The sequence below is a fragment of the Oncorhynchus gorbuscha genome, unplaced genomic scaffold (genome assembly GCF_021184085.1).
Source record: "Oncorhynchus gorbuscha isolate QuinsamMale2020 ecotype Even-year unplaced genomic scaffold, OgorEven_v1.0 Un_scaffold_1318, whole genome shotgun sequence".
In the NCBI taxonomy this organism is placed as follows: domain Eukaryota; kingdom Metazoa; phylum Chordata; class Actinopteri; order Salmoniformes; family Salmonidae; genus Oncorhynchus; species Oncorhynchus gorbuscha.
In genome coordinates, this window is record NW_025746129.1 from 14,633 (window position 1) to 36,203 (window position 21,571).

General features: G+C 46.8%; 1 protein-coding gene across 1 annotated transcript in view; it reads left to right on the plus strand.

The window, feature by feature from the left end:
* Window positions 1-339: 339 nt before the first annotated feature.
* The window catches only part of LOC124022289 (voltage-dependent calcium channel subunit alpha-2/delta-4-like), a gene marked incomplete at its 3' end in the record, with an annotated part of 82,096 nt that continues 60,864 nt past the window's right edge, over window positions 340-21,571 (plus strand). The window contains exons 1-2 of the mRNA XM_046337212.1: window positions 340-452; window positions 8,787-8,868. Coding sequence (XP_046193168.1) covers window positions 367-452; window positions 8,787-8,868 — 168 coding nt within the window. The remainder of the gene's footprint in view (window positions 453-8,786; window positions 8,869-21,571) is intronic.

A 21,571-nucleotide genomic window follows, 5' to 3' on the forward strand; every position in this document is an offset into this window, starting at 1 on the left:
AGGGAATAGACAACACTGTCAGGTCCTCCTTCTCCCTGACTTCCTGAGTCTCTAGGGAATAGACAACACTGTCAGGTCCTCCTTCTCCCTGACTTCCTGAGTCTCTAGGGAATAGACAACACTGTCAGGTCCTCCTTCTCCCTGACTTCCTGAGTCTATAGGGAATAGACAACACTGTCAGGTCCTCCTTCTCCCCGACTTCCTGAGAATATACAGAGTCCTGCTGCGTTGTTGTTTGTTTGAATACAGTACATCTGATAAAAACACAGTGGGTCGACCCCTGCAGATGCTGTCCGAGGGGTCGTCAGCAACCATTGTGATGCGCTGTCGAACGCCGGCGGTTGGAACGTTGGTGTCGGTGCCGGGATGACACGCATCACCACCCTGTGGATTATCTGGACCAGCTGGCTCTGCTTGACGGCCAACGGACAGATGAAGATACCGCCGGAAACGTGAGTACCCAAACCATGACCTCACAGCCCTCTACTGTCAGTAGAATAGTACTGTCTATCTGTAACGTGAGTACCCAAACCATGACCTCACAGCCTTCTACTGTCAGTAGTACTGTATACCTGTAACGTGAGTACCCAAATCATGACCTCACAGCCCTCTACTGTCAGTAGAATAGTACTGTCTACCTGTAACGTGAGTACCCAAACCATGACCTCACAGCCTTCTACTGTCAGTAGTACTGTATACCTGTAACGTGAGTACCCAAATCATGACCTCACAGCCCTCTACTGTCAGTAGAATAGTACTGTCTATCTGTAACGTGAGTACCCAAACCATGACCTCACAGCCCTCTACTGTCAGTAGAATAGTACTGTCTATCTGTAACGTGAGTACCCAAACCATGACCTCACAGCCCTCTACTATCAGTAGAATAGTACTGTCTACCTGTAACGTGAGTACCCAAACCATGACCTCACAGCCCTCTACTGTCAGTAGAATAGTACTGTCTACCTGTAACGTGAGTACCCAAACCATGACCTCACAGCCCTCTACTGTCAGTAGAATAGTACTGTCTATCTGTAACGTGAGTACCCAAACCATGACCTCACAGCCCTCTACTATCAGTAGAATAGTACTGTCTATCTGTAACGTGAGTACCCAAACCATGACCTCACAGCCCTCTACTGTCAGTAGAATAGTACTGTCTATCTGTAACGTGAGTACCCAAACCATGACCTCACAGCCTTCTACTGTCAGTAGTACTGTATACCTGTAACGTGAGTACCCAAATCATGACCTCACAGCCCTCTACTGTCAGTAGAATAGTACTGTCTACCTGTAACGTGAGTACCCAAACCATGACCTCACAGCCTTCTACTATCAGTAGAATAGTACTGTCTATCTGTAACGTGAGTACCCAAACCATGACCTCACAGCCCTCTACTATCAGTAGAATAGTACTGTCTACCTGTAACGTGAGTACCCAAACCATGACCTCACAGCCCTCTACTGTCAGTAGAATAGTACTGTCTACCTGTAACGTGAGTACCCAAACCATGACCTCACAGCCCTCTACTGTCAGTAGAATAGTACTGTCTATCTGTAACGTGAGTACCCAAACCATGACCTCACAGCCCTCTACTATCAGTAGAATAGTACTGTCTATCTGTAACGTGAGTACCCAAACCATGACCTCACAGCCCTCTACTGTCAGTAGAATAGTACTGTCTATCTGTAACGTGAGTACCCAAACCATGACCTCACAGCCTTCTACTGTCAGTAGTACTGTATACCTGTAACGTGAGTACCCAAATCATGACCTCACAGCCCTCTACTGTCAGTAGAATAGTACTGTCTACCTGTAACGTGAGTACCCAAACCATGACCTCACAGCCTCTACTATCAGTAGAATAGTACTGTCTATCTGTAACGTGAGTACCCAAACCATGACCTCACAGCCCTCTACTATCAGTAGAATAGTACTGTCTACCTGTAACGTGAGTACCCAAACCATGACCTCACAGCCCTCTACTGTCAGTAGAATAGTACTGTCTACCTGTAACGTGAGTACCCAAACCATGACCTCACAGCCCTCTACTGTCAGTAGAATAGTACTGTCTATCTGTAACGTGAGTACCCAAACCATGACCTCACAGCCCTCTACTATCAGTAGAATAGTACTGTCTATCTGTAACGTGAGTACCCAAACCATGACCTCACAGCCCTCTACTATCAGTAGAATAGTACTGTCTACCTGTAACGTGAGTACCCAAACCATGACCTCACAGCCCTCTACTGTCAGTAGAATAGTACTGTCTATCTGTAACGTGAGTACCCAAACCATGACCTCACAGCCCTCTACTGTCAGTAGAATAGTACTGTCTATCTGTAACGTGAGTACCCAAACCATGACCTCACAGCCTTCTACTGTCAGTAGTACTGTATACCTGTAACGTGAGTACCCAAATCATGACCTCACAGCCCTCTACTGTCAGTAGAATAGTACTGTCTACCTGTAACGTGAGTACCCAAACCATGACCTCACAGCCTTCTACTGTCAGTAGTACTGTATACCTGTAACGTGAGTACCCAAATCATGACCTCACAGCCCTCTACTGTCAGTAGAATAGTACTGTCTACCTGTAACGTGAGTACCCAAACCATGACCTCACAGCCCTCTACTATCAGTAGTACTGTATACCTGTAGTTCAAGTTATTCAACACTGTCAGTAGAATAGTACTGTATATCTATAGTTCATGTTATTCAACACTGTCAGTAGAATAGTACTGTCTACCTATAGTTCATGTTATTCAACACTGTCAGTAGAATAGTACTGTCTATCTGTAACGTGAGTACCCAAACCATGACCTCACAGCCCTCTACTGTCAGTAGAATAGTACTGTCTATCTGTAACGTGAGTACCCAAACCATGACCTCACAGCCCTCTACTATCAGTAGAATAGTACTGTCTACCTGTAACGTGAGTACCCAAACCATGACCTCACAGCCCTCTACTGTCAGTAGAATAGTACTGTCTACCTGTAACGTGAGTACCCAAACCATGACCTCACAGCCCTCTACTGTCAGTAGAATAGTACTGTCTATCTGTAACGTGAGTACCCAAACCATGACCTCACAGCCCTCTACTATCAGTAGAATAGTACTGTCTATCTGTAACGTGAGTACCCAAACCATGACCTCACAGCCCTCTACTGTCAGTAGAATAGTACTGTCTATCTGTAACGTGAGTACCCAAACCATGACCTCACAGCCTTCTACTGTCAGTAGTACTGTATACCTGTAACGTGAGTACCCAAACCATGACCTCACAGCCTTCTACTGTCAGTAGTACTGTATACCTGTAACGTGAGTACCCAAATCATGACCTCACAGCCCTCTACTGTCAGTAGAATAGTACTGTCTACCTGTAACGTGAGTACCCAAACCATGACCTCACAGCCCTCTACTATCAGTAGTACTGTATACCTGTAGTTCAAGTTATTCAACACTGTCAGTAGAATAGTACTGTATATCTATAGTTCATGTTATTCAACACTGTCAGTAGAATAGTACTGTCTACCTATAGTTCATGTTATTCAACACTGTCAGTAGAATAGTACTGTCTATCTGTAACGTGAGTACCCAAACCATGACCTCACAGCCCTCTACTATCAGTAGAATAGTACTGTCTACCTGTAGTTCATGTTATTCAACACTGTCAGTAGAATAGTACTGTCTACCTGTAGTTCATGTTATTCAACACTGTCAGTAGAATAGTACTGTCTACCTGTAGTTCATGTTATTCAACACTGTCAGTAGAATAGTACTGTCTATCTATAGTTCATGTTATTCAACACTGTCAGTAGAATAGTACTGTCTACCTGTAGTTCATGTTATTCAACACTGTCAGTAGAATAGTACTGTCTACCTGTAGTTCATGTTATTCAACACTGTCAGTGTGCTCTGCTATAGCCCCAGTTAAACTGTGCATCACAAAGGTTACTGGGTTCAACATACAGTAGATTTCTCCTGGAGCTGAGAAGTAGGACTGAAGAGGAGGGATGTTGCTAGGTGTGTTACACACAGAGGGGGGGTGTGTGGTTACATAGTGTTTGTGTGTGCTGTTCCACTGTTAGACAGAGGGGGGTTACATAGTGTTTGTGTGCTGCCCAGGAGACTCCTCGTGGACACACACTGTCCTGAGAGAGAGAGTAATTAGAGAGAGATAGCTAGCGAGAGAGAGATAGTCACTACTCTCCCTCCCCCCCTAGTCACTACTCTCCCTCCCTCCCTAGTCACTACTCTCTCCTCCCCTAGTCACTACTCTCCCCTCCCTCCCCTAGTCACTACTCTCCTCTCCCCTCCCCTCCCCTAGTCACTACTCTCCTCTCCCTCCCCTAGTCACTACTCTCCCCTCCCCCCCTAGTCACTACTCTCCTCTCTCCTCCCTAGTCACTACTCTTCCCTCCCTCCCTAATCACTACTCTCCCTCCCCTCCCCTAGTCACTACTCTCCTCTCCCCTCCCTCCCCTAGTCACTACTCTCCTCCTCCCCTCCCCTCCCCTAGTCACTACTCTCCCTCCCTCCCCTAGTCACTACTCTCCTCTCTCCTCCCTAGTCACTACTCTCCCTCCCCTCCCTAGTCACTACTCTCCCTCCCCTCCCCTAGTCACTACTCTCCCTCCCCTCCCTAGTCACTACTCTCCTCTCCCTCCCCTCCCCTAGTCACTACTCTCCCCTCCCCTCCCCTAGTCACTACTCTCCCTCCCTAGTCACTACTCTCCTCTCCCCTCCCCTAGTCACTACTCTCCCTCCCCCCCTAGTCACTACTCTCCCCCTCCCCTAGTCACTACTCTCCTCTCCCCTCCCTAGTCACTACTCTCCTCTCCCCTCCCCCCTAGTCACTACTCTCCTCTCCTCTCCCCTCCCTAGTCACTACTCTCCTCTCCCCTCCCCTCCCCTAGTCACTACTCTCCCTCCCCTCCCCTAGTCACTACTCTCCCTCCCCTAGTCACTACTCTACTCTCCCCTCCCCTAGTCACTACTCTCCTCTCCCCTCCCTAGTCACTACTCTCCTCTCCCCCCCCTAGTCACTACTCTCCCTCCCCTCCCCTAGTCACTACTCTCCCTCCCCTCCCCTAGTCACTACTCTCCTCTCCTCTCCCTCCCCTAGTCACTACTCTCCCTCCCCTCCCTAGTCACTACTCTCCCCTCCCTAGTCACTACTCTCCTCTCCCCTCCCCTAGTCACTACTCTCCCTCCCCTCCCCTAGTCACTACTCTCCTCTCCTCTCCCCCCCTAGTCACTACTCTCCCTCTCCCTCCCCTAGTCACTACTCTCCCCTCCCTAGTCACTACTCTCCTCTCCCCCCCCCCTAGTCACTACTCTCCCCTCCCCTCCCCCTAGTCACTACTCTCCCTCCCTCCCCTAGTCACTACTCTCCTCTCCCCTCCCCTAGTCACTACTCTCCCTCCCCTCCCTAGTCACTACTCTCCTCTCCTCTCCCCCTCCCCTAGTCACTACTCTCCCCTCCCCTCCCCCCTAGTCACTACTCTCCCCTCCCCTAGTCACTACTCTCTCCCTAGTCACTCTCCTCCTCTCCCCCCTAGTCACTACTCTCCTCTCCCTCCCCTAGTCACTACTCTCCTCTCCCCTCCCTAGTCACTACTCTCCCCTCCCCTCCCCTAGTCACTACTCTCCTCTCCCCTCCCCTCCCCTAGTCACTACTCTCCTCTCCCCTCCCTCCCCTAGTCACTACTCTCCTCTCCCCTCCCCTCCCCTAGTCACTACTCTCATCTCCCCTCCCTAGTCACTACTCTCCTCTCCCCTCCCCTCCCCTAGTCACTACTCTCCTCTCCCCTCCCTCCCCTAGTCACTACTCTCCCTCCCTAGTCACTACTCTCCTCTCCCCCCCTAGTCACTACTCTCCTCTCCCCTCCCCCAGTCACTACTCTCCCCTCTCCTCCCCTAGTCACTACTCTCCTCTCCCTCCCCTCCCTAGTCACTACTCTCCTCTCCCCCCTCCCCTAGTCACTACTCTCCTCTCCCTCCCCTCCCTAGTCACTACTCTCCTCTCCCCTCCCCTCCCCTCCCCTAGTCACTACTCTCCCTCCCCTAGTCACTACTCTCCTCTCCCCTCCCCTAGTCACTACTCTCCTCTCCCTCCCCTAGTCACTACTCTCCTCTCCCCTCCCCTCCCCTAGTCACTACTCTCCTCTCCCTCCCCCTCCCCTAGTCACTACTCTCCTCTCCCTCCCCTAGTCACTACTCTCCTCTCCCCTCCCCTCCCCTAGTCACTACTCTCCTCTCCCTCCCCTCCCCTAGTCACTACTCTGCTCTCCCTCCCCTCCCCTAGTCACTACTCTCCTCCCTAGTGGATGGAGACTCTCTCCCCTCCCCTAGTCACTACTCTCCTCTCCCTCCCCCCCTAGTCACTACTCTCCTCTCCCTCCCCTCCCCTAGTCACTACTCTCCTCTCCCTCCCCTCCCCTAGTCACTACTCTCCTCTCTCCTCCCTAGTCACTACTCTCCTCTCCCCCCCCTAGTCACTACTCTCCTCTCTCCTCCCTAGTCACTACTCTCCTCTCCCCTCCCTAGTCACTACTCTCCTCTCTCCTCCCCTAGTCACTACTCTCCCCTCCCCTAGTCACTACTCTCCTCTCTCCTCCCCTAGTCACTACTCTCCCCTCCACTAGTCACTACTCTCCTCTCTCCTCCCCTAGTCACTACTCTCCTCTCTCCTCCCCTAGTCACTACTCTCCTCTCCCTCCCCTAGTCACTACTCTCCTCTCCCCTCCCCCCCTCCCCTAGTCACTACTCTCCTCTCCCTCCCCTCCCTAGTCACTACTCTCCTCTCTCCTCCCTAGTCACTACTCTCCTCTCCCCTCCCCTAGTCACTACTCTCCTCTCTCCTCCCTCCCTAGTCACTACTCTCCTCTCTCCTCCCCTCCCCCTAGTCACTACTCTCCTCTCCCCTCCCTCCCCTAGTCACTACTCTCCTCTCCCCTCCCTCCCCTAGTCACTACTCTCCTCTCTCCTCCCCTAGTCACTACTCTCCCCTCCCCTAGTCACTACTCTCCTCTCTCCTCCTCTAGTCACTACTCTCCTCTCTCTCCTCCCTAGTCACTACTCTCCTCTCCCCTCCCTAGTCACTACTCTCTCCTCCCCTAGTCACTACTCTCCTCTCCCCTCCCCTAGTCACTACTCTCCTCTCTCCTCCCCTAGTCACTACTCTCCTCTCCCCTCCCCTAGTCACTACTCTCTCCTCCCCTAGTCACTACTCTCCTCTCCCTCCCCTAGTCACTACTCTCCTCTCCCCTCCCCTAGTCACTACTCTCCTCTCTCCTCCCTAGTCACTACTCTCCTCTCCCCTCCCCTAGTCACTACTCTCTCCTCCCTAGTCCTAGTCACTCTCTCCTCTCCCCTCCCTAGTCACAACTCTCCTCTCCCCTCCCCTAGTCACTACTCTCCTCTCTCTCCCCCCTAGTCACTACTCTCCTCTCCCCTCCCCTAGTCACTACTCTCTCCTCCCCCCTAGTCACTACTCTCCTCTCCCTCCCCTAGTCACTACTCTCCTCTCTCCTCCCCTAGTCACTACTCTCCTCTCCCCTCCCCTAGTCACTACTCTCCTCTCCCTCCCCTAGTCACTACTCTCTCCTCTCTCCTCCCTAGTCACTACTCTCCTCTCCCCTCCCCCTAGTCACTACTCTCTCCTCCCTAGTCACTACTCTCCTCTCCCCTCCCCTAGTCACAACTCTCCTCTCCCCTCCCCTAGTCACTACTCTCCTCTCTCCTCCCCTAGTCACTACTCTCCTCTCCCCTCCCCTAGTCACTACTCTCTCTCCTCCCCTAGTCACTACTCTCCTCTCCCTCCCTAGTCACTACTCTCCTCTCTCCTCCCCTAGTCACTACTCTCCTCTCTCCCCTCCCCTAGTCACTACTCTCCTCTCTCCTCCCCTAGTCACTACTCTCCTCTCCCCCCCTAGTCACTACTCTCCTCTCCCCTCCCCCCTAGTCACTACTCTCCTCTCCCCTCCCCTAGTCACTACTCTCCTCTCCCCTCCCCTAGTCACTACTCTCTCCTCCCCTAGTCACTACTCTCAGTCCCAGTCCTCGCTGGTGGTTTAGTCACACACACGCACGCACATACATACATACATACATACATACATACATACATACATACATACATACATACATACATACATACATACATACATACATACATACATACATACATACATACATACATACATACATACATACATACATACATACATACACACACACACACACACACACACACACATACATACATTCATAAAGTACCTTGTGGCCCCACCACTCTAATGAGAATAAATTAATTTCCAAGAACCATCTGTTGTAAGTATACCAGAACAAAACAGTTGTTGCTCCAGTACAGTTAGTAGCTAATATAACACAGGCTATATTGTGAGCTCATTAGGAAATGTCTTTGACCCAATACCATGAATCAGAGAGAAGCTCAATTCATCAATCAAATGTCTTCTGTTAAGCTCTTTTGTCTCATCAGCAGTTTGTTTACAGATCCCCAGCCGAAAACCCCCAAAGAGCAAGCCAAGCAGAGGCTAGGAAACACTCCCTAAAATGCAGGAACCTAGAAAGGAACCTGGAGAGGAAACTAGTTGTGTTTTGAATAAATTAATTCTGAAGAACCAGGCAGGTGCTGTTGCCATGGACTATTGAATAAATTGACAGTAAACTGAGCTCTTCTATTGGGCCAATTGTACTTGAATTGTATTTGGGTTTTTACAAAGCTTCCACTCATTTCCTGTATTTCCTTTCTGTTTTTCAGGGTTCAGCAATGGGCCGTCTCTTATGGAAAACAAATCATTGCTCTTTCAACAAAATACTCTGGTGCTCTGCTGCTCCAAAAGGTGACCCACAGAAACATCCTCTGATTTAGAGGTGTGTGTGTGTGTGTGTGTGTGTGTGTGTGTGTGTGTGTGTGTGTGTGTGTGTGTGTGTGTGTGTGTGTGTGTGTGTGTGTGTGTGTGTGTGTGTGTGTGTGTGTGTGTGTGTGTGTGTGTGTGTGTGTGGAGGGGCTTCCCTGCAGGGTGAGCTCAGCCCAATCAAAGAGAGAAGGGCAGCAAGATAACAATTTGTATGATCACTGCTGTTTGTGTTTGTTGAATGGAGACTGTGTTTGTGGGTGGAGACTGTGTTTGTGGGTGTTGAATGGAGACTGTGTTTGTGGGTGTTGAATGGGAGACTGTGTTTGTGGATGTTGAATTGAGACTGTGTTTGTTGAATGGAGACTGTGTTTGTGGGTGTTGAATGGAGACTGGGTGTTGAATGGAGACTGTGTTTGTGGATGTTGAATGGAGACTGTGTTTGTGGATGTTGAATTGAGACTGTGTTTGTTGAATGGAGACTGTGTTTGTGTTTGTTGAATGGAGACTGTTTGTTCATGTTGAATGGAGACTGTGTTTGTGGATGTTGAATGGAGACTGTGTTTGTGGGTGTTGAATGGAGACTGTGTTTGTGGATGTTGAATGGAGATGTTGAATGGAGACTGTGTTTGTGGTTGTTGAATGGAGACTGTGTTTGTGGGTGTTGAATGGAGACTGTGTTTGTGGATGTTGAATGGAGATGTTGAATGGAGACTGTGTTTGTGGGTGTTGAATGGAGACTGTGTTTGTGGGTGTTGAATGGAGACTGTGTTTGTGGGTGTTGAATGGAGACTGTGTTTGTGGATGTTGAATGGAGACTGTGGATGTTGAATGGAGACTGTGTTTGTGTTTGTTGAATGGAGACTGTGTTTGTGGATGTATAATGGAGACTGTGTTTGTTGAATGGAGACTGTGTTTGTTGAATGGAGACTGTGTTTGTTGAATGGAGACTGTGTTTGTTGAATGGAGACTGTGTTTGTTGAATGGAGACTGTGTTTGTTGAATGGAGACTGTGTTTGTGTTTGTTGAATGGAGACTGTGCTTGTGGATGTATAATGGAGACTGTGTTTGTGGTTGTTGAATAGAGACTGTGTTTGTGGGTGTTGAATGGAGACTGTGTTTGTGTTTGTTGAATGGAGACTGTGTTTGTGTTTGTGGATGGAGACTGGATGTTGAATGGAGACTGGATGTTGAATGGAGACTGGATGTTGAATGGAGACTGGATGTTGAATGGAGACTGGATGTTGAATGGAGACTGGATGTTGAATGGAGACTGTGTTTGTGGGTGTTTAATGGAGACTGTGTTTGTGGATGTTGAATGGAGACTGTGTTTGTGGATGTTGAATGGAGACTGTGTTTGTGGATGTTGAATGGAGACTGTGTTTGTGGGTGTTTAATGGAGACTGTGTTTGTGGATGTTGAATGGAGACTGTGTTTGTGGATGTTGAATGGAGACTGTGTTTGCCTGTGGAGGAAGTACTGTAGGGGGTTTGGGAGGTCACGTTGACGAGATTATCAACTCAGAAGATATTCATTTTTGTGAAATAGACAGAATAGACTACTGTACTTTCATGCTGTTGGATAAGAAGAAAGAGAGAGAGGAGGAAAGAGAGGAAGAGGGAGGAGGAAGAGCGGAGGAAGGAGGATAGAGGATAGAGATCGATGGAGAGATGATTCCACAATGTGGATTTACAGGGTTAATCTGGATGACATCACAATGGTTTTAGGCTATGAGGGGAGGGGTTAGGGAACCCTTCCTCCGTCTACCAATCGGAAGCAGCCTTACTGTACAGTGCAGACTACATAACTGAAATGGCGGCCTGTTTATATCTCTTATTCAGGCGATGTTGCCCATTAGTGCAGTGATATATGGGTTTAGAGTTGGTGCTCGTCGTTCCTATGTCAGATTTCCTTTACATAAATTCTGCTCTGTTTCCTGTTCACAGTGTGAGTCGTGAGGAGAGGACAGCCCTTATAGGTGCTGATGGTGTGTGTGTGTGTGCGTGCGTGCGTGCGTGTAATTACCATCCTAGGTGTGAGTCCCAGCACGTCTCAGTAATAAGCACATGCTCTCTGTTTCCTAGCGACCCTGAAGACTACCCAGCAGGACCTGCAACATCTGTCTGGTCTAATACATGCAGACATACACACGTGCAGTCCCCCTCGCTCGTCTCTGAGCTCATGTTGAAGACAATGATCTGACTGGATGGAATGGAATAACTGGGGAATATAATGTGCTTAAGCTTTTCAGATGTTACATTATACTGGGGAATATAATGTGACTTTATAAAGTCACTGTGGTTGTGTTGACAGTAGGCTGCTCTGTCAGTGTTTATAAAGTCACTGTGGTTGTGTTGACAGTAGGCTGCTCTGTCAGTGTTTATAAAGTCACTGTGGCTGTGTTGACAGTAGGCTGCTCTGTCAGCGTTTATAAAGTCACTGTGGTTGTGTTGACAGTAGGCTGCTCTGTCAGCGTTTATAAAGTCACTGTGGTTGTGTTGACAGTAGGCTGCTCTGTCAGCATCTTATAGTCACTGTGGTTGTGTTGACAGTAGGCTGCTCTGTCAGTGTTTATAAAGTCACTGTGGTTGTGTTGACAGTAGGCTGCTCTGTCAGCGTTTATAAAGTCACTGTGGTTGTGTTGACAGTAGGCTGCTCTGTCAGTGTTTATAAAGTCACTGTGGCTGTGTTGACAGTAGGCTGCTCTGTCAGTGTTTATAAAGTCACTGTGGTTGTGTTGACAGTAGGCTGCTCTGTCAGCGTTTATAAAGTCACTGTGGTTGTGTTGACAGTAGGCTGCTCTGTCAGCATCTTATAGTCACTGTGGTTGTGTTGACAGTAGGCTGCTCTGTCAGTGTTTATAAAGTCACTGTGGTTGTGTTGACAGTAGGCTGCTCTGTCAGTGTTTATAAAGTCACTGTGGTTGTGTTGACAGTAGGCTGCTCTGTCAGCGTTTATAAAGTCACTGTGGTTGTGTTGACAGTAGGCTGCTCTGTCAGCGTTTATAAAGTCACTGTGGTTGTGTTGACAGTAGGCTGCTCTGTCAGCGTTTATAAAGTCACTGTGGTTGTGTTGACAGTAGGCTGCTCTGTCAGTGTTTATAAAGTCACTGTGGTTGTGTTGACAGTAGGCTGCTCTGTCAGTGTTTATAAAGTCACTGTGGTTGTGTTGACAGTAGGCTGCTCTGTCAGCGTTTATAAAGTCACTGTGGTTGTGTTGACAGTAGGCTGCTCTGTCAGTGTTTATAAAGTCACTGTGGTTGTGTTGACAGTAGGCTGCTCTGTCAGTGTTTATAAAGTCACTGTGGTTGTGTTGACAGTAGGCTGCTCTGTCAGCATTTATAAAGTCACTGTGGTTGTGTTGACAGTAGGCTGCTCTGTCAGTGTTTATAAAGTCACTGTGGTTGTGTTGACAGTAGGCTGCTCTGTCAGCGTTTATAAAGTCACTGTGGTTGTGTTGACAGTAGGCTGCTCTGTCAGTGTTTATAAAGTCACTGTGGTTGTGTTGACAGTAGGCTGCTCTGTCAGTGTTTATAAAGTCACTGTGGTTGTGTTGACAGTAGGCTGCTCTGTCAGTGTTTATAAAGTCACTGTGGTTGTGTTGACAGTAGGCTGCTCTGTCAGTGTTTATAAAGTCACTGTGGTTGTGTTGACAGTAGGCTGCTCTGTCAGTGTTTATAAAGTCACTGTGGCTGTGTTGACAGTAGGCTGCTCTGTCAGTGTTTATAAAGTCACTGTGGCTGTGTTGACAGTAGGCTGCTCTGTCAGTGTTTATAAAGTCACTGTGGTTGTGTTGACAGTAGGCTGCTCTGTCAGCGTTTATAAAGTCACTGTGGTTGTGTTGACAGTAGGCTGCTCTGTCAGCGTTTATAAAGTCACTGTGGTTGTGTTGACAGTAGGCTGCTCTGTCAGTGTTTATAAAGTCACTGTGGTTGTGTTGACAGTAGGCTGCTCTGTCAGTGTTTATAAAGTCACTGTGGTTGTGTTGACAGTAGGCTGCTCTGTCAGTGTTTATAAAGTCACTGTGGTTGTGTTGACAGTAGGCTGCTCTGTCAGTGTTTATAAAGTCACTGTGGTTGTGTTGACAGTAGGCTGCTCTGTCAGTGTTTATAAAGTCACTGTGGCTGTGTTGACAGTAGGCTGCTCTGTCAGTGTTTATAAAGTCACTGTGGTTGTGTTGACAGTAGGCTGCTCTGTCAGCGTTTATAAAGTCACTGTGGTTGTGTTGACAGTAGGCTGCTCTGTCAGCATCTTATAGTCACTGTGGTTGTGTTGACAGTAGGCTGCTCTGTCAGTGTTTATAAAGTCACTGTGGTTGTGTTGACAGTAGGCTGCTCTGTCAGTGTTTATAAAGTCACTGTGGTTGTGTTGACAGTAGGCTGCTCTGTCAGCGTTTATAAAGTCACTGTGGTTGTGTTGACAGTAGGCTGCTCTGTCAGTGTTTATAAAGTCACTGTGGTTGTGTTGACAGTATGCTGCTCTGTCAGCATCTTATAGTCACTGTGGTTGTGTTGACAGTAGGCTGCTCTGTCAGTGTTTATAAAGTCACTGTGGTTGTGTTGACAGTAGGCTGCTCTGTCAGTGTTTATAAAGTCACTGTGGTTGTGTTGACAGTAGGCTGCTCTGTCAGTGTTTATAAAGTCACTGTGGTTGTGTTGACAGTAGGCTGCTCTGTCAGTGTTTATAAAGTCACTGTGGTTGTGTTGACAGTAGGCTGCTCTGTCAGTGTTTATAAAGTCACTGTGGTTGTGTTGACAGTAGGCTGCTCTGTCAGTGTTTATAAAGTCACTGTGGTTGTGTTGACAGTAGGCTGCTCTGTCAGCGTTTATAAAGTCACTGTGGTTGTGTTGACAGTAGGCTGCTCTGTCAGCGTTTATAAAGTCACTGTGGTTGTGTTGACAGTAGGCTGCTCTGTCAGCGTTTATAAAGTCACTGTGGTTGTGTTGACAGTAGGCTGCTCTGTCAGCGTTTATAAAGTCACTGTGGTTGTGTTGACAGTAGGCTGCTCTGTCAGCGTTTATAAAGTCACTGTGGTTGTGTTGACAGTAGGCTGCTCTGTCAGTGTTTATAAAGTCACTGTGGTTGTGTTGACAGTAGGCTGCTCTGTCAGTGTTTATAAAGTCACTGTGGTTGTGTTGACAGTAGGCTGCTCTGTCAGCGTTTATAAAGTCACTGTGGTTGTGTTGACAGTAGGCTGCTCTGTCAGTGTTTATAAAGTCACTGTGGTTGTGTTGACAGTAGGCTGCTCTGTCAGTGTTTATAAAGTCACTGTGGTTGTGTTGACAGTAGGCTGCTCTGTCAGCGTTTATATAGTCACTGTGGTTGTGTTGACAGTAGGCTGCTCTGTCAGTGTTTATAAAGTCACTGTGGTTGTGTTGACAGTAGGCTGCTCTGTCAGTGTTTATAAAGTCACTGTGGTTGTGTTGACAGTAGGCTGCTCTGTCAGTGTTTATAAAGTCACTGTGGTTGTGTTGACAGTAGGCTGCTCTGTCAGTGTTTATAAAGTCACTGTGGTTGTGTTGACAGTAGGCTGCTCTGTCAGTGTTTATAAAGTCACTGTGGTTGTGTTGACAGTAGGCTGCTCTGTCAGTGTTTATAAAGTCACTGTGGTTGTGTTGACAGTAGGCTGCTCTGTCAGTGTTTATAAAGTCACTGTGGTTGTGTTGACAGTAGGCTGCTCTGTCAGCGTTTATAAAGTCACTGTGGTTGTGTTGACAGTAGGCTGCTCTGTCAGTGTTTATAAAGTCACTGTGGTTGTGTTGACAGTAGGCTGCTCTGTCAGTGTTTATAAGTCACTGTGGTTGTGTTGACAGTAGGCTGCTCTGTCAGTGTTTATAAAGTCACTGTGGTTGTGTTGACAGTAGGCTGCTCTGTCAGTGTTTATAAAGTCACTGTGGTTGTGTTGACAGTAGGCTGCTCTGTCAGTGTTTATAAAGTCACTGTGGTTGTGTTGACAGTAGGCTGCTCTGTCAGTGTTTATAAAGTCACTGTGGTTGTGTTGACAGTAGGCTGCTCTGTCAGTGTTTATAAAGTCACTGTGGTTGTGTTGACAGTAGGCTGCTCTGTCAGTGTTTATAAAGTCACTGTGGTTGTGTTGACAGTAGGCTGCTCTGTCAGTGTTTATAAAGTCACTGTGGTTGTGTTGACAGTAGGCTGCTCTGTCAGTGTTTATAAAGTCACTGTGGTTGTGTTGACAGTAGGCTGCTCTGTCAGTGTTTATAAAGTCACTGTGGTTGTGTTGACAGTAGGCTGCTCTGTCAGTGTTTATAAAGTCACTGTGGTTGTGTTGACAGTAGGCTGCTCTGTCAGTGTTTATAAAGTCACTGTGGTTGTGTTGACAGTAGGCTGCTCTGTCAGTGTTTATAAAGTCACTGTGGTTGTGTTGACAGTAGGCTGCTCTGTCAGTGTTTATAAAGTCACTGTGGTTGTGTTGACAGTAGGCTGCTCTGTCAGTGTTTATAAAGTCACTGTGGTTGTGTTGACAGTAGGCTGCTCTGTCAGCGTTTATAAAGTCACTGTGGTTGTGTTGACAGTAGGCTGCTCTGTCAGTGTTTATAAAGTCACTGTGGTTGTGTTGACAGTAGGCTGCTCTGTCAGCGTTTATAAAGTCACTGTGGTTGTGTTGACAGTAGGCTGCTCTGTCAGCGTTTATAAAGTCACTGTGGTTGTGTTGACAGTAGGCTGCTCTGTCAGTGTTTATAAAGTCACTGTGGTTGTGTTGACAGTAGGCTGCTCTGTCAGTGTTTATAAAGTCACTGTGGTTGTGTTGACAGTAGGCTGCTCTGTCAGCATCTTATAGTCACTGTGGTTGTGTTGACAGTAGGCTGCTCTGTCAGTGTTTATAAAGTCACTGTGGTTGTGTTGACAGTAGGCTGCTCTGTCAGTGTTTATAAAGTCACTGTGGTTGTGTTGACAGTAGGCTGCTCTGTCAGTGTTTATAAAGTCACTGTGGTTGTGTTGACAGTAGGCTGCCCTGTCAGTGTTTATAAAGTCACTGTGGTTGTGTTGACAGTAGCTCTGTCAGTGTTTATAAAGTCAGTAGGCTGCTCTGTCAGTGTTTATAAAGTCACTGTGGTTGTGTTGACAGTAGGCTGCTCTGTCAGTGTTTATAAAGTCACTGTGGTTGTGTTGACAGTAGGCTGCTCTGTCAGTGTTTATATAGTCACTGTGGTTGTGTTGACAGTAGGCTGCTCTGTCAGTGTTTATAAAGTCACTGTGGTTGTGTTGACAGTAGGCTGCTCTGTCAGTGTTTATAAAGTCACTGTGGTTGTGTTGACAGTAGGCTGCTCTGTCAGTGTTTATAAAGTCACTGTGGTTGTGTTGACAGTAGGCTGCTCTGTCAGTGTTTATAAAGTCACTGTGGTTGTGTTGACAGTAGGCTGCTCTGTCAGTGTTTATAAAGTCACTGTGGTTGTGTTGACAGTAGGCTGCTCTGTCAGTGTTTATAAAGTCACTGTGGTTGTGTTGACAGTAGGCTGCTCTGTCAGTGTTTATAAAGTCACTGTGGTTGTGTTGACAGTAGGCTGCTCTGTCAGTGTTTATAAAGTCACTGTGGTTGTGTCACTGACAGTAGGCTGCTCTGTCAGTGTTTATAAAGTCACTGTGGTTGTGTTGACAGTAGGCTGCTCTGTCAGTGTTTATAAAGTCACTGTGGTTGTGTTGACAGTAGGCTGCTCTGTCAGTGTTTATAAAGTCACTGTGGTTGTGTTGACAGTAGGCTGCTCTGTCAGTGTTTATAAAGTCACTGTGGTTGTGTTGACAGTAGGCTGCTCTGTCAGTGTTTATAAAGTCACTGTGGTTGTGTTGACAGTAGGCTGCTCTGTCAGTGTTTATAAAGTCACTGTGGTTGTGTTGACAGTAGGCTGCTCTGTCAGTGTTTATAAAGTCACTGTGGTTGTGTTGACAGTAGGCTGCTCTGTCAGTGTTTATAAAGTCACTGTGGTTGTGTTGACAGTAGGCTGCTCTGTCAGTGTTTATAAAGTCACTGTGGTTGTGTTGACAGTAGGCTGCTCTGTCAGTGTTTATAAAGTCACTGTGGGTTGTGTTGACAGTAGGCTGCTCTGTCAGTGTTTATAAAGTCACTGTGGTTGTGTTGACAGTAGGCTGCTCTGTCAGTGTTTATAAAGTCACTGTGGTTGTGTTGACAGTAGGCTGCTCTGTCAGTGTTTATAAAGTCACTGTGGTTGTGTTGACAGTAGGCTGCTCTGTCAGCGTTTATAAAGTCACTGTGGTTGTGTTGACAGTAGGCTGCTCTGTCAGTGTTTATAAAGTCACTGTGGTTGTGTTGACAGTAGGCTGCTCTGTCAGTGTTTATAAAGTCACTGTGGTTGTGTTGACAGTAGGCTGCTCTGTCAGTGTTTATAAAGTCACTGTGGTTGTGTTGACAGTAGGCTGCTCTGTCAGTGTTTATAAAGTCACTGTGGTTGTGTTGACAGTAGGCTGCTCTGTCAGTGTTTATAAAGTCACTGTGGTTGTGTTGACAGTAGGCTGCTCTGTCAGTGTTTATAAAGTCACTGTGGTTGTGTTGACAGTAGGCGCTCTGTCAGTGTTTATAAAGTCACTGTGGTTGTGTTGACAGTAGGCTGCTCTGTCAGTGTTTATAAAGTCACTGTGGTTGTGTTGACAGTAGGCTGCTCTGTCAGTGTTTATAAAGTCACTGTGGTTGTGTTGACAGTAGGCTGCTCTGTCAGCATCTTATAGTCACTGTGGTTGTGTTGACAGTAGGCTGCTCTGTCAGTGTTTATAAAGTCACTGTGGTTGTGTTGACAGTAGGCTGTTCTGTCAGCGTTTATAAAGTCACTGTGGTTGTGTTGACAGTAGGCTGCTCTGTCAGTGTTTATAAAGTCACTGTGGTTGTGTTGACAGTAGGCTGCTCTGTCAGCGTTTATAAAGTCACTGTGGTTGTGTTGACAGTAGGCTGCTCTGTCAGTGTTTATAAAGTCACTGTGGTTGTGTTGACAGTAGGCTGCTCTGTCAGCGTTTATAAAGTCACTGTGGTTGTGTTGACAGTAGGCTGCTCTGTCAGTGTTTATAAAGTCACTGTGGTTGTGTTGACAGTAGGCTGCTCTGTCAGTGTTTATAAAGTCACTGTGGTTGTGTTGACAGTAGGCTGCTCTGTCAGTGTTTATAAAGTCACTGTGGTTGTGTTGACAGTAGGCTGCTCTGTCAGTGTTTATAAAGTCACTGTGGTTGTGTTGACAGTAGGCTGCTCTGTCAGTGTTTATAAAGTCACTGTGGTTGTGTTGACAGTAGGCTGCTCTGTCAGTGTTTATAAAGTCACTGTGGTTGTGTTGACAGTAGGCTGCTCTGTCAGTGTTTATAAAGTCACTGTGGTTGTGTTGACAGTAGGCTGCTCTGTCAGCATCTTATAGTCACTGTGGTTGTGTTGACAGTAGGCTGCTCTGTCAGTGTTTATAAAGTCACTGTGGTTGTGTTGACAGTAGGCTGCTCTGTCAGTGTTTATAAAGTCACTGTGGTTGTGTTGACAGTAGGCTGCTCTGTCAGTGTTTATAAAGTCACTGTGGTTGTGTTGACAGTAGGCTGCTCTGTCAGCATCTTATAAAGTCACTGTGGTTGTGTTGACAGTAGGCTGCTCTGTCAGTGTTTATAAAGTCACTGTGGTTGTGTTGACAGTAGGCTGCTCTGTCTGTCAGTGTTTATAAAGTCACTGTGGTTGTGTTGACAGTAGGCTGCTCTGTCAGTGTTTATAAAGTCACTGTGGTTGTGTTGACAGTAGGCTGCTCTGTCAGTGTTTATAAAGTCACTGTGGTTGTGTTGACAGTAGGCTGCTCTGTCAGTGTTTATAAAGTCACTGTGGTTGTGTTGACAGTAGGCTGCTCTGTCAGTGTTTATAAAGTCACTGTGGTTGTGTTGACAGTAGGCTGCTCTGTCAGTGTTTATAAAGTCACTGTGGTTGTGTTGACAGTAGGCTGCTCTGTCAGCATCTTATAAAGTCACTGTGGTTGTGTTGACAGTAGGCTGCTCTGTCAGTGTTTATAAAGTCACTGTGGTTGTGTTGACAGTAGGCTGCTCTGTCAGTGTTTATAAAGTCACTGTGGTTGTGTTGACAGTAGGCTGCTCTGTCAGTGTTTATAAAGTCACTGTGGTTGTGTTGACAGTAGGCTTGCTCTGTCAGCATCTTATAAAGTCACTGTGGTTGTGTTGACAGTAGGCTGCTCTGTCAGTGTTTATAAAGTCACTGTGGTTGTGTTGACAGTAGGCTGCTCTGTCAGTGTTTATAAAGTCACTGTGGTTGTGTTGACAGTAGGCTGCTCTGTCAGTGTTTATAAAGTCACTGTGGTTGTGTTGACAGTAGGCTGCTCTGTCAGTGTTTATAAAGTCACTGTGGTTGTGTTGACAGTAGGCTGCTCTGTCAGTGTTTATAAAGTCACTGTGGTTGTGTTGACAGTAGGCTGCTCTGTCAGTGTTTATAAAGTCACTGTGGTTGTGTTGACAGTAGGCTGCTCTGTCAGCGTTTATAAAGTCACTGTGGTTGTGTTGACAGTAGGCTGCTCTGTCAGCGTTTATAAAGTCACTGTGGTTGTGTTGACAGTAGGCTGCTCTGTCAGTGTTTATAAAGTCACTGTGGTTGTGTTGACAGTAGGCTGCTCTGTCAGTGTTTATAAAGTCACTGTGGTTGTGTTGACAGTAGGCTGCTCTGTCAGTGTTTATAAAGTCACTGTGGTTGTGTTGACAGTAGGCTGCTCTGTCAGCGTTTATAAAGTCACTGTGGTTGTGTTGACAGTAGGCTGCTCTGTCAGTGTTTATAAAGTCACTGTGGTTGTGTTGACAGTAGGCTGCTCTGTCAGTGTTTATAAAGTCACTGTGGTTGTGTTGACAGTAGGCTGCTCTGTCAGCGTTTATAAAGTCACTGTGGTTGTGTTGACAGTAGGCTGCTCTGTCAGTGTTTATAAAGTCACTGTGGTTGTGTTGACAGTAGGCTGCTCTGTCAGTGTTTATAAAGTCACTGTGGTTGTGTTGACAGTAGGCTGCTCTGTCAGTGTTTATAAAGTCACTGTGGTTGTGTTGACAGTAGGCTGCTCTGTCAGTGTTTATAAAGTCACTGTGGTTGTGTTGACAGTAGGCTGCTCTGTCAGCGTTTATAAAGTCACTGTGGTTGTGTTGACAGTAGGCTGCTCATTTTTAAAAGTCACTGTGGTTTGTTGAGCAGTAGGCTGCTCTGTCAGATAAAGTCACTGTGGTTGTGTTGACAAAGTCACTGTGGTTGTGTTGACAGTAGGCTGCTCTGTCAGTGTTTATAAAGTCACTGTGGTTGTGTTGACAGTAGGCTGCTCTGTCAGTGTTTATAAAGTCACTGTGGTTGTGTTGACAGTAGGCTGCTCTGTCAGCGTTTATAAAGTCACTGTGGTTGTGTTGACAGTAGGCTGCTCTGTCAGCGTTTATAAAGTCACTGTGGTTGTGTTGACAGTAGGCTGCTCTGTCAGTGTTTATAAAGTCACTGTGGTTGTGTTGACAGTAGGCTGCTCTGTCAGCGTTTATAAAGTCACTGTGGTTGTGTTGACAGTAGGCTGCTCTGTCAGTGTTTATAAAGTCACTGTGGTTGTGTTGACAGTAGGCTGCTCTGTCAGCGTTTATAAAGTCACTGTGGTTGTGTTGACAGTAGGCTGCTCTGTCAGTGTTTATAAAGTCACTGTGGTTGTGTTGACAGTAGGCTGCTCTGTCAGCGTTTATAAAGTCACTGTGGTTGTGTTGACAGTAGGCTGCTCTGTCAGTGTTTATAAAGTCACTGTGGTTGTGTTGACAGTAGGCTGCTCTGTCAGTGTTTATAAAGTCACTGTGGTTGTGTTGACAGTAGGCTGCTCTGTCAGTGTTTATAAAGTCACTGTGGTTGTGTTGACAGTAGGCTGCTCTGTCAGTGTTTATAAAGTCACTGTGGTTGTGTTGACAGTAGGCTGCTCTGTCAGTGTTTATAAAGTCACTGTGGTTGTGTTGACAGTAGGCTGCTCTGTCAGTGTTTATAAAGTCACTGTGGTTGTGTTGACAGTAGGCTGCTCTGTCAGTGTTTATAAAGTCACTGTGGTTGTGTTGACAGTAGGCTGCTCTGTCAGTGTTTATAAAGTCACTGTGGTTGTGTTGACAGTAGGCTGCTCTGTCAGTGTTTATAAAGTCACTGTGGTTGTGTTGACAGTAGGCTGCTCTGTCAGTGTTTATAAAGTCACTGTGGTTGTGTTGACAGTAGGCTGCTCTGTCAGTGTTTATATAAAGTCACTGTGGTTGTGTTGACAGTAGGCTGCTCTGTCAGTGTTTATATAAGTCACTGTGGTTGTGTTGACAGTAGGCTGCTCTGTCAGTGTTTATATAGTCACTGTGGTTGTGTTGACAGTAGGCTGCTCTGTCAGTGTTTATAAAGTCACTGTGGTTGTGTTGACAGTAGGCTGCTCTGTCAGTGTTTATAAAGTCACTGTGGTTGTGTTGACAGTAGGCTGCTCTGTCAGTGTTTATAAAGTCACTGTGGTTGTGTTGACAGTAGGCTGCTCTGTCAGTGTTTATAAAGTCACTGTGGTTGTGTTGACAGTAGGCTGCTCTGTCAGTGTTTATAAAGTCACTGTGGTTGTGTTGACAGTAGGCTGCTCTGTCAGTGTTTATAAAGTCACTGTGGTTGTGTTGACAGTAGGCTGCTCTGTCAGTGTTTATAAAGTCACTGTGGTTGTGTTGACAGTAGGCTGCTC